Raw genomic sequence first — 16,807 nt, forward strand, 5'->3', positions numbered from 1 at the left:
AAATTAATTACAACAATTTGTGATATTTATTAATTATAATCTAGTTATCTCTCTAAATCAAATCCATTTCTTCTTCATCTAAGTCCAGATCCAAGATGTTGGACATTTTCTCCTCCTCCTCCGCCGTTTCTTATCAATTACAATTGCTTATATCATTTGCACTGGAATCCATTGGCATCATGGAGTTGCAAGTGGTTGCTCAACTTCTGCAGCAAATTTATAATTAAACACTGGGAGAAAACAACCTCCAATGGCATTAAACAATAACTCAAATTTTTGTTCCATCAAATTTTAGGTAGTACATTTCAAAAATAAATCTAACTTTAAATACATCAAGCACCAGCAATTCACAAGCGGAGCTTAAAAACAGGTGTTTCTGAATCTGATTTTCAACACCCAGTGGTTAGAAGCTTGGGTTTTTCTTCAACACTCTTTGCAGATCCCATTTTCTCATCTCCTCATGAAATTAGAAAACTGAATCAGAGAAATAGGAACGAAAACTATTAGAAATCCATTTCACAACCCAAAAGAAGGAGCTGCAGACCTAATAGAAGAAGAAGAAGTTGCAGACCTCTCCCTCCATATCTTCATCTCATCTTTCTCACTCTGCACGTCTCCCTCCACCGAACCCACACCAGCAAACCACAACCCAGAACCACCTCTTCGCACCAGACCCTCAGCCACCGCGCCGCGACCAGAACCCCCACCGCGCCGAAAAAACAAAGCTTTTTCTTCTGGGCATTCTCGAAGAAACGAGTTGGGTTTGATTTGTGGTTGAGTGGAAGCTTGGAGAAGATGAGTGAGATAGTGGTGGTGGAAAAAACCCAACCCCACCCAGAAACTGAGCCCACAAACCCCTTCTTCCCTCTCACAATAGATCTACTATAACTGAGAAAGGAAAACCAGAGAAGAAAATCCAAGACTTTTTTTTTTCAGATCTCAAACCATTGTTACAGATACAACTTCAACCTATCATATGGTGTCTGGAGAGGGGGAGCTTGAAGCTTGTAACCCAGAAACCCGACCAAAAACCCAGAAACTTTGAAGCTTTGAACGAGAACCATGATCTACAGAAGAGGAGGAGGAAGAGGAAACAGATTTCAGTGTTTGGTGAGCTGGGTTTCAGATCTGGGGGGTGAGGGTCGAACCAATGGGTGGTGGCGGTGGGGGCAGCGGTGGTTGGGTGGATGATGAGAGGATGAGAGGTTTTGATTTCTGAAATTAGGAGGTAGAAGATGAAGAGGAGAGAGGAGAGAGGAGAGATTCTAGGGAATTTGGTTTTAATTAATTTAATTAAAATTATCACAAATTAATTATTGTGATTAATAAATATGTATTTTTATTATTTTTTTAAAAACCGGGAAACCTTCCATAGCAGGTCAAAAGGAGGGCCTCCCTTGTTTTGGTAGAAATCTCTTGGTTTTTTGAATCCAAAAAAAAGTCTATGTGGGTTCGCGAGGTTAGTAACTAGTAGGCAGTAGCAATCAACACACTCACCTCACCTCACCTCTGACACCTCATTTCTTTCTTTATACTACTCACATCATCTTCCTATCTCTCTCTCTCTCTTTTCCCTCATTCACCGCTCACTCACTCCCAATCTCACAAACGACGAACAACATGATGGGTGGCACCGCCGTCTCCGCCCGTTCAACCGCCGCCATCTCCGTCGCTATCCTCCTTCTCATCTCCTCCGCCCACTCCTTCTACCTCCCCGGCGTTGCTCCTCGCGATTTCCAAACCGTAAGTCTCCCATTCCCCCTCTCTCGTTACTCTCCTTCGAATTTCTACGCGATGCGCTTCTTTGCTTTCTCGATCACTGCTGATTCCTCGTGAAATTGCCTGGATCTAGGGTTTTAGCTCTGATCTGTGTTGATTCCTTTGCCCTCTTCTTCATTCGCTTGCAATTATTACTATTATTATTGTTGATTATCATTATTAGAACTCAATTTTTGTTCTGGTTACTACTATCATGATTTCGCTGGTGGTTTGTTGTTAGAATTTATTGTCTGATGGAACCCTTAGTTATGCTTAAGGATACTCATTTTGTCAATTAATCTCTGGTGATATTCATTTTCAGTTTCGAGCTCATTCATCACCGTTTTAGTGTTAATTGTTATTCTTCTCTGTTGTAAGGCTCCTCATCATGTGTGTTGAGCATAGTAGTCAATCGCGGATCGCGGATGACCCCCAAAAATGAAATCCCATACAAGGGAAGGCCGCTATTGGCCGTGAATGGTATTCGCGGCCCCAATCCCGTCGCAGACCCCTGCCGCGCACTATCGATAACTATGGTGTTGAGTGATAAATCTTGATTTTGATTTTGATAATTGGTAGGTGCATGTGAAACTGTTTGTTAGATAGGGATGTGTGGTATGTGGTCGCGTGTGATTTGTGAATTCGTAATTTTTTAGTTTTGATTTGGAAAGTGTGGTTGAGATTGAGAACGTTTTGTCTCAATTTGTTGATTTTTTTGGGTTCTAGTTTTATTGCTTGTGCTTGAAGATTTTGATTTCTTGTTTCTTCTGTGGGAACAGGGTGATGCCCTTTATGTCAAAGTGAACAAATTATCATCTACCAAGACTCAACTTCCGTATGACTACTACTACTTGAAGTATTGCAAACCCTCCAAGATTCTGAACAGCGCAGAAAATTTGGGAGAGGTTCTTCGAGGCGATCGTATTGAAAATTCTATATATACGGTGGGTATCTATCACCTCTTCCTGTAACAATTGGATAACATGGCCATGGAATTCAGTGACTATTGTTTGTTTTGTTATGCCAACCTAAGGAATTTTGTTCTCTTTTCCCCTCAGTTTCACATGAGGAAAGAACAGTCTTGTACTGTTTCTTGTCATCAAATTTTGGATGCTGAAGCTGCGAAGAATTTTAAAGAAAAAATTGATGATGAATATCGAGTGAACATGTAAGTGTTCAGTATACTGAGGCCGGTACCTAGTTATATAGTAGTATTATGAATTTATCAAATTACTCTTCTGAGATTTGTAGGCCAGTTTATACTTTATAGGTTTCTTTCGGCTTTGTATTTCTTTGATCCTTAAAGCTTTGAATTGAACATGCAGGATTTTGGATAACCTTCCAGTTGCTGTTCTTAGACAAAGGAGGGATGGAAGTCAATCAACAACATATGAGCATGGTTTTCGTGTTGGGTTCAAGGGAAACTATCAAGGGGTATAACTCAGCTTGAATTTCTATTGTGGAATTTCAATTATCATTTTTGTCTTCTGATTCTTACAATTTTCCAATTTTCCTGCAGAGCAAGGAAGAGAAATATTTTATCAATAACCACTTGAGTTTTAGAGTCATGTATCACAAGGATCCTGAAACTGGTTCTGCTCGCATTGTTGGATTTGAGGTCACACCAAACAGGTCTTGTTCTTTTCTTCACCTTCCTAACTCTCTCTCTCTCTCTCTCTACATATGTGTGTGTGTTTATGTATCTGCTTACGGGGTAGTTCATTCTTATGTTGGCATAACATGGCCGTTGGATTTTATTTTTTATATCTGGAATTGGATGTTGTTTGGAAGAAAGCAAGCTGGAACTGATTAGTTGGATGATTTTCTAATAGATCTTACCTATGTGGTGATATAGCTTTTGTTCTAATAATATTTTGTCATAGACATCTTATGGATGGTCTCTTAGATACTCCTGTCCTCTTTCCTGATAGGTATCATACTTTTTGCTTTTTACAATTTTGCTTGTTCACCTGTGTTGAGTATATTTTTTATAATAGAGTACCTAACTACCTATATATATGATTGCTTTCTTGTTACATTTCAAATGACTGCTTAAGGTATGTTCTGTCTCTCTTATGAGTTCTACAAATGTAAACAGTATTAATCATGAATACAAGGAGTGGAATGACAAAAATCCGCAAGTAACAACATGTAATAAAGATACCAAGAATTTGATGCAAGGTAGTACTGTCCCACAAGAAGTTGATACAGGCAAGGACATCGTATTCACATATGATGTTTCCTTTAAGGTATTGCTGATTGAAAGCTTGACATTCATCAACTCTCACCTCATCCATTATATGACTCTATAAGCTAAGTTTTCTGCCCCTTTTCCAGGAAAGTGATATCAAATGGGCATCACGATGGGACACATATCTTCTAATGAATGATGATCAGATCCACTGGTTTTCTATCATAAACTCTCTGATGATTGTGCTTTTCCTTTCTGGAATGGTGGCAATGATCATGATGAGGACTCTTTACAGAGACATTGCCAATTATAACCAGCTAGAAACCCAAGATGAGGCCCAAGAAGAAACAGGGTGGAAACTTGTTCATGGAGATGTTTTCAGGGCACCAGTCAATTCAAATTTGCTTTGTGTTTATGTTGGTACTGGTGTTCAGATCTTTGCAATGACACTTGTGACAATGATATTTGCTTTGCTAGGGTTCCTATCTCCGTCCAATCGGGGTGGTCTCATGACTGCAATGGTTCTATTGTGGGTTTTTATGGGTTTATTTGCTGGCTACTCCTCAGCACGTTTGTACAAGATGTTCAAGGGCACAGAGTGGAAGAGGAATACCTTAAAAACTGCATTTATGTTTCCAGGCATACTTTTCGCTATCTTCTTTGTGCTGAATGCTTTAATCTGGGGGGAAAAGTCCTCTGGAGCAGTCCCTTTTGGAACAATGTTCGCTCTAGTCTGCCTATGGTTTGGTATTTCAGTGCCCTTGGTCTTTGTGGGCAGTTACTTGGGTTTTAAAAAACCAGCAATTGAAGACCCTGTGAAGACTAATAAAATTCCTAGGCAGGTACCTGAGCAGGCATGGTACATGACACCCGTCTTCTCTATTCTTATTGGTGGCATTCTTCCATTTGGTGCAGTGTTCATCGAGCTCTTCTTTATCCTGACATCAATATGGCTAAACCAGTTCTACTACATCTTTGGCTTCCTTTTCATAGTGTTTGTTATCCTATTGATCACCTGTGCAGAGATTACGGTTGTGCTTTGCTACTTCCAATTGTGCAGTGAAGACTACAACTGGTGGTGGAGAGCTTACCTTACTGCTGGATCCTCAGCTCTGTACCTCTTCCTTTACTCAATTTTCTATTTCTTCACTAAGTTGGAGATTACAAAGCTGGTCTCGGGCATCCTTTACTTTGGATATATGGTAATTGGTTCATATGCCTTCTTTGTGTTGACTGGAACTATTGGCTTCTATGCTTGCTTCTGGTTTGTCCGCAAGATCTACTCTTCTGTGAAGATTGACTGATTACAAGCGCCATATACTGGATGTTACATGACGCTGAACCTGAGGCTGAATGAGAGGACTGGAGGGAAATATTGTTGAGAAAGTGTCCTGCCCCTCCCTTGAAAGCCCTTTTTGTTTGTTAGAGTAGAACTTGCACTGATAATTTGTTGCACTATTTTCGAATTATCGTTGTCGTAGCTTTTGAAGTAATGATGTGATATCTGCATATATTTCCAAATGTCACCATGTATGGTGAGAATGATTGTCGTTAGGACCTGTTTTTGCTGACTCAAAATTCTTGTCGAACTAATATAACTAGGGTCCAATTGTATCCATGCAAGTTTACCTAGTTCATCACTTACCGGATTTAAAATGGATTTTTATGAACTGTTGAATCTGATTACAGATTTGAGGTGCCCCATAGTACATTTTAAAATTAAGTTTGCTGTCCTGCAAGTAGGATTTACTCAAATGGAAATTTTAAAACATAGCTTTGTTTACACTTTCAAAATTATTTTATTTCATTAAACAAAAATGACTTTTAAATTTACTTCTACACTCATTCTTACAAAAACTAATTTTCTAAAATATTCAATAAAATGTTATTCAACGTAAGTTTAAAACAAATGGATAGGGAAGTTACATATAGGTAGAATTTCTTCAGTAGTTTCTTATATATACAAAGAAATACAAATTATCACATTTGAGTACATGTAATGGGTAGGGAAGGGCCCATCTATGCTAATAATGGGACAATCACTCCCTAGGAGAATTTTTTTTCTTCATACAATATTATATAAATGTTATGTTTTCCTCGCAAAGATGTTTTACATTGCCTCCTCTAACCAACCAATGTTTATTTTGCTTAATTTGTTTTAAGTTTTAACTCTTATAACTCATTTTCTTATGGTTGTGTTGCCCCTAGTAACTTAGCAAATATTAGAAATTGTGTCATTGCTAACTTCCACGCTTAATTTGATTATTTATCCCAATTTGTGGAAACAACTATTCCCTCCGTTCCTTATAAACTGTCCACTTTAAATAAATTTTTTTGTTCCTATATATCTGTCCACTTAGAGTTTCAAGACAACATTAATTGATGTTTTTCCAAGAAATGTCATTATAAAAACAATAAATGAAGAAAGATAAAATACATTCTAAATGGTGATATAGAAAAACAAATAATACTTTTATGAAAATCAACACAATTAATTGTTTTCCTTAATTTGTGTGAACCTTCTCTTCCTGGACAGTTAAATAGGAACAGACGGAGTATACAAGAAGATTGGAACCCATATTTCTTGCATGCATTTTAAGAAAGAAAAACAAGATAAAGCAAGTGATTGGAATGAGAGTTTCTCATGGGCAGGGGCAGGGTATCAACCAATTATCATTATCATCCCAATAAAAAAAGCTTAATCAGCAGATAACACATATGATAATGGTACTGAAACACGGGAAATAAATTACATCGAGGAGTCTTAAATATCATTCGATAAGATTTAAATTCTAAACACAGGTAAGGGGTCAAGAAATTAAGTATAAAATCTGCTTTTACGGTGACATACCATCAATTGGTCATTGTAGTATAGTGGTAAGTATTCCCGCCTGTCACGCGGGTGACCCGGGTTCGATCCCCGGCAACGGCGTTTTTGTTATTTTTGTGCTTGCTTTTTCCTATACAATGCTCAACCGAACAGCATATTTTATTGGGCCCAACAAAACAAGCAACCCAATTTTTTTCTTAAATGCTAATCAGAATGATGGGGATGGCCCTCCCATTTTAATTTTCAGTACATATACCCTTGAATTTTACAAGCTTATTTATTTCTATGATCAAAATTTTTATGTTCTTTTTGGTGTAAGAAAATTTTACTGTTTAGTAAGACAGTTTACATGTGGATCTTAGATGTGCTTGTTCACCTTTGTGTCTAAAATATTATAATTTAGTATATTTGAATGAGAAACCAAGTGATTGGATTTCTATATAATATGTATTTTTTATTATTATTTATTTATACCAAATTACCCCTTCACAAAAAAAGTAGTGTTGGGATTCACTAGCTAAGCTAACTCTGGTTAAATTTGGTTAATCTAACAAATATCAGTAGCTTTAGCATACAAGAGATTTTCCATTTTTTTTACCTATGTGTTGTTATTGATGAGCCAGTGAGCCAATTCTCTCCCTCACTTCAAGGGGGAAAACAAACGAGAGCCTCCTATGAAATCAGAGTTAACAAACAAAAGAAACAAAATGCAACTAACAAAAAATGAATCATTTTTTTGTGCTAATAATTCTTCAAAAGAAATGTCAGAGAACATCATCTTTTCTTGTTCTCAATTAATAGGATTTCACCTTCCTTGATTGTTACAATATCATCAATCAAATTATCTTGTTCTACCATCCGAAATATTGAGTAAGGAACTAAGGATGATATCTCATTACACAAACACTGGTATAATATAGGAAATCAAAACAGTAGTAGGATCATGTAGATACTAAAGCATGAGATGATTCTACAAGAATGAGAGCTTGAAAGAAAAACATGACTGAATTAAGCATGCTTGATAGTTGATCTTATTACATTGTAAGGTTTCTTAAAAGGAGAGTAACTGAATTGCTCTCTCCACCCATCTCCAAGGGAAAATTATAATATTACAAGAAGCAAGAGGCTTCCACACAAATAAAAAACCAATTTGCACATGGACTCAATCTATGTCGTCTCAATGTGGAACAAGCAACTTTTCACCTTCCTTCACCTCACCTTTGTATAACAGGCTCAACACCAATACATATGTACACATAAAACACAATCATCCCAGCAATCCCTATAGGCTTTTCAACCAGAAGGTGTGTTGTGTTCATTTGCAACTTCACCTTGGTAAAAGCCAAATCAATGCTTGTGGTGATCTAGAAGTAGAAACTTAGTTGACACCAAAACCTTGGGTTGAATTGCAGGAAAAGAAAAACAACTTGGAAACTTTATTCCATTTATTTTCTGAGGTTGAAAATGATCAAGTGCATACGGCCTCCACTGAGAGTTTCTTCATGACATTTGGACATGGATCTCCTCCAAAAATTTCAGGGGCCACTGTCACTGCACACTGGTTTTGTCCAACACAACTCTGCAATAATAATAAAGTGATTACTTAATAATCTACTAAGTAAAACTGAAAAAATAAGATCAATGTTTCTATGATGTCAAAATTGTATTTGGCTAGCTTTTAAACAAGAAGTAATACCCTTTCAAAGGCATCATATGACTTGTGAGCATGACAGCTTCCTTCATGATAGTTGCCGCAAGACCCTACCGGAGTGCCGAAGCTAGCGAATTTGATTGATGAGATTTTTTGTCCTGGACCACATGACAAATGTGCTTTTGGTCTCACAGGTGCGCTGACTTTTCCAGAAGCTTGCATCTGATAACTTACAAGATTAGGCTGCCACTCATAAATATCAGCACAGGCACTATCTATATCCCTTCTAACCAAAGAGATCCCATTGGGATCCCCACCCAATTCCTCAAACACAACCAATAAGTTTCCAGTTGGCTTCAGCCATGAATGTGGAACATGGTACCTGAAATGATCAAGGCGGTAATTGAGTTTGTCGAGTGTCTATCACCAGCATTGACAAAAACTACAGAACAAGATAGATTATTTCTTACCAACGCTGAGAAGCCTCGCCGCAGTTACTTCCACATTTCTTCTCATGATAAGTTCCTGCATAGTTGCAGTAATCACAAGAACCGGATGCTTTATACGCTGGCCAGTAGCGACCGAGACTCTGTCCATTTATCCACACTTGACCTTTGCCCATGCTTTCCATGTCTAAAGCCAACGGTGCAACTCCGGCCGGGGCATCAAAAGTAGTCTGCAATAATGTATAGTGAAGGTGTTACTTTAAGTCCAAACTTTCAACAAGTGCAGACTGAAAACATAAATGCTTTGTAACTTTTATAGGGCTTTAGAGGCACTATGATACTCACTTTGTACCAAGTCAATGGCTGCCTTCGGGAAACTAAATACCCTTGAATCCACTCAACAGAGGAACTCCCACTGAGAGAATGAAGACTCAAGGATTCACCTTTAAGACCAATCTAAAAGAAGCAAACATTCACCTTCAATAAATCTCAATCAAATTGAAGCAAGCATAAAAAAGAGAGAAAGCATGGTGAATGTTCAAAGAACCTTGTATGACCACTTCTGCCATGTTAAGTCCCTTCTCCCCTCATTGAGACCATTTAATGTAATTGGGCCAAGAACACCAGCATTCCATGTTTCAAAATGTGGACCAACATTCTGTATGTCAATGGCATGCAGCAAGTGAGTAATATAGTCATGTTCATCAGGCATACTTCATACTTATGAACATTCAGAGAGAGAGAGAGAGAGAGAGAGAGAACAAACCGGAAGACCAACTGCAACACTTAGAAGGGAGATTTTGTTAACACCAGCTCTAAGCTTCACACCCTCACTAAAGGTTAGTTTGGGGAATTCTAAGCTTCCATATGCAGTGCCTGACGTAAAGAAGAAAAATAATAAGCTCAATGTATCAAAGATGAAGCTGAAGCTATTTGACAATTATTGGCTTCCAAAGTAAAAGTGTGTTTCAGACTGTTTAGAAAACAGAAAGGGGTAAAGGAAGAATGACAAAATGATCCATGGGGTTTCACACCACGTATTGGATTGAGTACGAGATCATGTCTTGTGATATATTGATTACATGCTATTATCTAATTCACTGAATTATGGAAATTTTACATCAACTACTTATAAGGTCCCCACACTAACTCTTGGATCTAACTGTGAAAACACAATTAGAGAAACGGAATAGTTGCAATATTCCTTAGGCAAGTAGTTGTTACTCACCAGATAGCTGACCATTGACAAAAACATGCAAAGCATGCCCAGCAGATAATACTGTGAGAAAAGGATTCTTTCCATTCCTAAAAAATCCTTCATTGGGATTGATCACAACACTGCAACAAGATGAACAAGATAAGTATTTGATAAGAACCTTGGGAGAACCACACCACAAAAGCTAGCTGTTGTAGTTGGAGAGCCCAAGGCCTTATAAACCCCACATTAGAATCCCATACTTCCAATGTGGGACTCAAGTCCCATACCTTGCAATGGGGTCCTAACATCCCACCACGCTCCGCAGCCCCGGCGCCCACGCGGGCTGGCTGTGCACTAGCCCCACGACTAGTCCCGGGCGAACACTGCAATGCCGGCGTCACCACCCGCGCCGCTCGTTTGCAGCTCAGAGACATGGTGGAAGGCTCTGATACCATTGATAAGAACCTTGGGAGAACCACACCACAAAAGCTAGCTGTTGTAGTTGGAGAGCCCAAGGCCTTATAAACCCCACATTAGAATCCCATACTTCCAATGTGGGACTCAAGTCCCATACCTTGCAATGGGGTCCTAACAGTATTCAACAAGGAAAAAATCCAATTAATAAAATAAAAGGAGTAAGCAAACCAAAGAGTTATATATCACTCACTCTGTGGAGTACCACAAGTAGTCAGATAAATCTCTGGTTGCATTTATCTGCTCCAACAGGCCAGTCACAGTGAAGGAACTATCATCAGTAGTGGTTGTCTCTTCATTAAATGATCTCCAAGAGAGTCCTCCATGAATAGGAACACGGGTCATCTTCATCTGTGTGCTTTGGGAACCAACCTGTAATGAAAATTTGGAATCATCAATGATTGAAAAGTATATTGTTCTCTTATTGTAAATGAAACTTTTAGCCAAACAAGAGCATGTAAAGTTAAAGTTAAATATGACACCGAAAAACAATCATTCTTTCCCTTTTGTATATATTTTCATAAAACTGAAAAATTACAACTGCATAAGATTAAGCATCAACACAATTGTGTATACTTGGTCAAGCTTTTAGAGTAATAAAATCATCATCATAAGATATAACAAAGCCAGCTCTAGTCATCGGAAATAAAAATGTGTTCAGTATTTTCCTCACCCTTGCTGTGTTATAAACAGTGTGCTTGCAGTTAGGAAGAATGCTTATAGACCAAGGAGGTAAGTTGTAATGCTGATTCCCAAACACCACTGTTGCATAGGATTTTGGGTTGTAATTTGCAAGGAATGCAGCACAAGCTCCAGACTTTGATTTAAAAACATGGGCCTGTACATTAGTGATGAAAGTTAAAAGTTTATTCTAAAGACAAAGAATTATAAATTCCCAGATAACTGAATAAGTTATACCTCTCCATAGTTTCCAAGTCGAGTTACAGTGGGATCTCCAGAAACTAAAGCAGGTTCGCAAAGCTTTATTGCTCTGTGTAAATCCTTCAAATGACCCCACTTAGGTTGCTGGAGAAGTCCTGCACAGAGGAAGAAATAATATAACTCAAGATCATACATGGGATACAATTAGAACTTTCCTTTTAATCAGGGGTCTGGCATATAAGTATGTATTACAATCCTTTGTGCATACCGTATTCATCAAGAGGTGCATCATAATCATAGCTCGTGGCAATAAAGGGTCCACCAGCAGTTCTACCAAAATTTGTTCCCCCATGATACTGAAATGAACAAAACATAAGGGCTTAGTTGAATGAAAAAGGCCAAAATCCCTCACTGAAATCAACAATATTTAAGTTACCATGTAATAATTGACAAATGATCCTCCTTTCTGTATGAATCTTGCAACTGAAAATGCCAAGTCCTCAGCTGGTCTATGAGGAACAGGACCTCCAAACTCAGTATACCTATAAGTTTGAAAAAAGGAATGTAGGCAATGAACATTCAGGCGACCCCTCTTAGATTGTACTTTTTCTTTGCTTAGGAAACCTAAGATGTAACAAGGCACTGAATCTAAGCTATAAATTTGTTATACCAGCCAGTCCAAGCTTCTGTCCACATCTTTGGTTTGTAAGCCTTATTTGGAGAGAAATAATCACAATAGAAGCCGTTGCAAGTGTTAATCTGCAAAGTTTAATGTTGGAATTAGAAGATGAAATATCATTATCACCATTACTGAAAGTCAACGCAAAGGAACTGGTTTTACATGCAAATGCAATATTTCTTTAGTATATATAACATGCACAAGATTGACAAATGTCAGATTTTGAATTTTCACAAATGCAGTCAAGGCAATTTCACCGAAGTTATGATGCCCAATAGCAAGCCATTATAATATCAATAGTATTAAAATGACTGAACAGAGACAGATCGCAACCATGCACAACTAGGATTAATTATTCATTTCCTGATTTTCTTCCATTAGCAATATGGACACAACATAGTGATTAGTACTAATTAGTATCCTCACCAAGGACAAAAAGCTAGACAGATTAGAGAACATGCCTGTAAAAGGTAAAAATGTTTCTATTGAAAAGGTAAATATCAACTGAACTTACAATAGGATCAGGAGCATCATCTTGCTTGCACATAACCCATGGAACCCCAGTACCAAGTCCTATAGCCATACTTGCTGCCCACTGAGAGTAGGCTTTACCAGGAGAGCCGATTTCGTACTCCATAGGTCCATATTCATTTTCAATCTGAGCAAAAGAAAATTTACCTTCAATACATATCTCTGTATTAAGCAAGTAATTTGGGTTAAGCAAAAGGGTAGCTGCAAATTTCATCTACCTGGGATAGAATAATTGGACCACCCTGAGTCTCGTATAACCTTTCCGCCTTCATCATATTGACAATCTTGTTGGTAAACCTTTGCATTTGATACTTCATTACAGCAACATTAACAAAGTTAAAAAAATTGAGTTATTACTTATCAGAAGGTAAAGTGATAAAATTGTGAAGTAGATGAGATTTTTCACTGATTCATAAAGATATTAGAATGGGTGTTATCTAACCTTAAATGGCCCATTGTCTGTTCTGAAGCTGATACCTGGAACATACTTGAGCCACACAGGGAAACCACTGAAAAATGTATCAGCCAAAGCTGTTAAGAAATTCCAAAGTTCCCTTCTCACATTTATAATAGAAAATTCAAGTCTTTAATTACCCAAAATTCCACTCAGCACAGACATAAGGACCAATTCTCAGGTGAACATAGAGGCCAGCTTGCTGCACCAGCTTTATGAACTTGACCAAATCATAGTTACCCTCAAAATAGTACTGCAGTAATCAAGAAACAGAAGAACATTGATTGATTATTTCTGGTTAGTGAACTGACAAAAAATGCATAGTTCAAGTTCAAACACTACAAGCAAAACAAGCAAGAAGCACTGTTCATTACCTTGCCCTGTGAAGGTTCATGACCATTCCAGAAAACATAAGTCTGAATCACATCCAAACCTCCTTCCTTAGCCTTTTGGATAAGATCTGGCCACATCTGAAAAAGCAACAAATGAACCCCAACTTTTAAGAATCATCCAAACATTTCTTTCAGAAAAAAAGGAAGAAACTTTAAGGTGCCCATTTGACAAAAAGGCAAAATGGAAACAACCCTTAAACACATTTCAGGGAAATACCTCAGGTGTACTTCTGGGGTAGTGAATGGACCCAGAAAGCAGTATCCTTCTTTGTCCATTGATGGTGATTGCTTTATGGTCATAGGACACAGAAGCTGCAGCATGACCAAGCAGAGAACATGCAAGCACAAACAACACTAGCACATTCCATGTTTTGAGCTTGAAGCCCATGACAGCAATGAATGATATTGATGGTAATAAACCTTCTGTTCTGTTCCCTCAGCTTGGTAAAGCAGAAGTGGCCCAAACACACTTTATTGTATGTTTCAGCTCATAGAGAGAGAAATGCAAGCAGAGAGGGCTATGGTTGTCTCCAACCTTGTCTTGATTGAAGGATAAAGAAATGGTGTGAAAGGAAGAACAAAAAGGTTGAAACTAGTATGAGAGAGTGAGGAACAGGGTTCTTCTTTTTGGGATTAAACTAAGCTTTTTTATGTGATGTTGTTGCAAAATGGAAGTGCTTTGCAGCTGCTTTTATAAACATTCAAGAGTGAGGAATGGATGGTCTTCTAGGATGGGTGTGGGACCTACTTTTCAGAGAACTTTGGGACCTACACATTGTCCTTATTCCATCCAATCAAGTTCTTTTATTTAGGGGCTTTTTATTTATTTATTTCTTTTATTGCACACTGTAATTAATTAATTAATCAAGATAAATATGATTATTTCTTTTAAAACGGCATCTCCATAAAAGTTAATATCGAGCTAAAAATATCCACATCATAATATGAGTGATTCTCGTAGTATAGTTTTTTCCTTCCACAACAATGGAGTTCGTGAGTAAATCTTGTTTAAAGAAAATTAAACATATACTACTTGATTGATTAACGTGATTGATTCAGTAAGAAAAAAATAGTACTACTAACTCTCTTTTTTCTTTAAAGAAAAAGATTAACATTTTCTACCTACGACACCAAAGATATTCATGATTATTTATGACATCCATATTTTTTTTTGAAACAGGCATCCATATACTTTCTCCTCCGTTTTTAATGTTTTGTTGTTTTAACTTTTGGCCTAAATTTTAAATTTTTTTGTTGTTTTACAAAATTAATACATTTTTTTCAATTTATTTCATGTATACCTTTATTTAATAATATATCTCTCACCTAGCACCTCTTATTTTCACTAATCAAAATCGTAACAAGTTTTTACCAATAACTATTATTGTTTTTCTTTACTAATTACTATTAAACAATATACATAACCCTAAACAACAAAAGATTAGAGATAGACAAAGTATATATTAGTAGTAGTATGAGTATTATTGTATAACCATGCAAAAGGGTCCAAAGGTGTGTTTTTCGAGTTTCGACCAATTAAACAAAATTCAAACAGTAGCGGGATACTCGAGTTAAGGTGTGTTTGGCTGATTAATTAAAACACATTTTTTGTGATATTTTGAACTGAACGAGTAACGACAACAAGATTCCCCACCGGATTTTACAAATGGAATGGAACAAATTTCCGCGCGGTCGGTTTTTAGTTTTTACATTGACATGTACCATAACTTCAATTTCATTTCCACGCGCCTAGTGGAAACTGAACTGAACACTACGAAAATGAAAATTTATTCATTTTTATTTTACCTACAGATTCAATTCATGTATGAATAATGAAGCTAATTTGAAACCAAAAATTGTACTATGTACGAAGCTAATTAATTAGCTACTCGCTTTGGCCATGTTTTTTTTTAAATTGTTCTGGCTATTTTGAGTCCAATATCACTATTCTGAGCTATTTTGAGTCCAATATGACTATTATGAGCAATTTTGAGTTGAGTATATTATTATGGATAATAAAGTTCTTCCTACAAAGTATTTAACGTAACTACATTTATAAGGAGTTAAATTCAAAACTACTATGTGCATGCTTGTTGGAACAGCAATACGAATACAAATCAAGAGTAGAGAGAAACACATGAAAGGTTTGTTCACGCAGTTCGGCTAAATTGCCTACATCTGTGACTATAAAGCAGTTATAGTTTCGTTTATTGATTCTCTTCTGAATACAATAATTAGGATTACAGTGTTACAAGCTTATATAGGGATACTAACGATCAAGTTTACAATAATACCCCACATGGGTATGCTACGCAGACCCCGGCCCATTGCCCCAATGACACTCTTTATGAGCCATACTCAACAATGCTTAAGCTAGAACAACTTTGTTTTGTTTTTTACACACTTAGTGGTAGCTAGCGATGAAAAATATATATATATATATATATATATATATATATATATATATATATATATAAAAGTATTGTTTAACCAATTTTAACTGAAGAATTTTCAAACATGTGAAATCCTAAGGAAAGTTAAACTACCCAAAATCATATGCACATGTACTGAACTTTTTCTTCAAATTAGCTTATTTCATGTGAAGGATTTTTAAAAACAAGATTTCGTTAAATTAATCGACCAAACATGAAACACTAACCATTTTTTATTTGTTTGGTGTGTACTAGTACAAGATTTGGCACAGCAACCTACAATAAATCAACCCCAGTGGGTAGTGGAGGTTGTTCATTCATTGCGCATCTTGCGGCAATTTGTTCAAGTCATTAATGACGACACAATAAAACTGAATATTTATTTATGTGATTTCATATTTGCACGACGTATTTTTGGTTGGGAGTTAGTAGCAGAGTTATTGATAACTAGTACTCTTGTTCAATGTTTTTAGTACTTAATTAATTGAATGCTGAAAAAGTTCCATTGAGTTCTAGTTATAGTCCATTGAGTTATATAAATTTCCATTAGTGGTATGGAATGAACAGAAAATAATACACTTAACTCTCTTTTCTAAATATTGAGTGTATGACTTCATTTTCTTAATCCTTCTTGCTTAAAATTTCTCGAAAAAATTGAATTATTTATTTATCATTCAGAATATTCTATAAAAATTAAATAACGATCTTGTAAGAAAGAGCAAGAAGCAACCTTTCACTATGAGAAATAAAAAAGGGATTGATTTTGATGGTTTACTTGCCGGGAGGAGAAAGGCCAAGAGAGAAGAAACAACAAACTTAGGTACTTTATGAACAAACTAGCTATATGCATTATGGATTTCCGTTACAACTTCCAAGTCCTCACACAAAG

General features: G+C 36.8%; 2 protein-coding genes and 1 non-coding gene across 3 annotated transcripts; 2 read left to right on the forward strand and 1 right to left on the reverse strand.

Annotated features, from left to right (window-relative positions):
• Nucleotides 1-1,491: 1,491 nt before the first annotated feature.
• LOC130746576 (transmembrane 9 superfamily member 7) lies at nt 1,492-5,567 on the forward strand. The gene is made up of 7 exons (XM_057599255.1): nt 1,492-1,743; nt 2,538-2,702; nt 2,817-2,926; nt 3,084-3,192; nt 3,278-3,390; nt 3,857-4,007; nt 4,096-5,567. Exons 1-7 carry the CDS (start codon nt 1,621-1,623, stop codon nt 5,251-5,253), a joined length of 1,929 nt encoding a protein of 642 aa, XP_057455238.1. The 5' UTR covers nt 1,492-1,620; the 3' UTR covers nt 5,254-5,567.
• A 1,242-nt stretch (nt 5,568-6,809) lies between these two features.
• On the forward strand, nt 6,810-6,881 carry TRNAD-GUC (transfer RNA aspartic acid (anticodon GUC)). The gene has a single exon. It is a non-coding gene; the product is annotated as a tRNA-Asp (tRNA).
• Nucleotides 6,882-7,765: 884 nt separating this feature from the next.
• LOC130746577 (beta-galactosidase 1) lies at nt 7,766-14,156 on the reverse strand. Its single transcript, XM_057599256.1, has 19 exons — nt 13,704-14,156; nt 13,469-13,564; nt 13,235-13,347; nt 13,083-13,149; nt 12,859-12,951; nt 12,624-12,767; nt 12,101-12,189; nt 11,867-11,972; nt 11,699-11,786; nt 11,467-11,585; nt 11,222-11,386; nt 10,742-10,920; nt 10,105-10,214; nt 9,643-9,752; nt 9,424-9,534; nt 9,222-9,332; nt 8,901-9,106; nt 8,476-8,812; nt 7,766-8,358 (listed from the first exon to the last, which is right to left on the reverse strand). Exons 1-19 carry the CDS (start codon nt 13,872-13,874, stop codon nt 8,248-8,250), a joined length of 2,526 nt encoding a protein of 841 aa, XP_057455239.1. The 5' UTR covers nt 13,875-14,156; the 3' UTR covers nt 7,766-8,247.
• Between the last annotated feature and the right edge of the window lie 2,651 nt (nt 14,157-16,807).

This window comes from Lotus japonicus, chromosome 3 (genome assembly GCF_012489685.1).
Source record: "Lotus japonicus ecotype B-129 chromosome 3, LjGifu_v1.2".
Taxonomy (NCBI): domain Eukaryota; kingdom Viridiplantae; phylum Streptophyta; class Magnoliopsida; order Fabales; family Fabaceae; genus Lotus; species Lotus japonicus.

What these genes read in the sequence shown, in the direction of transcription:
- LOC130746576 (XM_057599255.1), top strand. Translation starts at nt 1,621, where the DNA reads ATGATGGGTGGCACCGCCGTCTCCGCCCGTTCAACCGCCGCCATCTCC. An exon ending in CTCCTCGCGATTTCCAAACC is followed by an intron (nt 1,744 to 2,537) that starts GTAAGTCTCCCA and finishes CTGTGGGAACAG; the next exon opens with GGTGATGCCCTTTATGTCAA. An exon ending in TTTGAGGTCACACCAAACAG is followed by an intron (nt 3,391 to 3,856) that starts GTCTTGTTCTTT and finishes AAATGTAAACAG; the next exon opens with TATTAATCATGAATACAAGG.
- LOC130746577 (XM_057599256.1), bottom strand. Translation starts at nt 13,874, where the DNA reads ATGGGCTTCAAGCTCAAAACATGGAATGTGCTAGTGTTGTTTGTGCTT. An exon ending in ACAGAAGCTTGGACTGGCTG is followed by an intron (nt 11,973 to 12,100) that starts GTATAACAAATT and finishes TCAAACTTATAG; the next exon opens with GTATACTGAGTTTGGAGGTC. An exon ending in GGCAGAAGTGGTCATACAAG is followed by an intron (nt 9,333 to 9,423) that starts GTTCTTTGAACA and finishes TGCTTCTTTTAG; the next exon opens with ATTGGTCTTAAAGGTGAATC.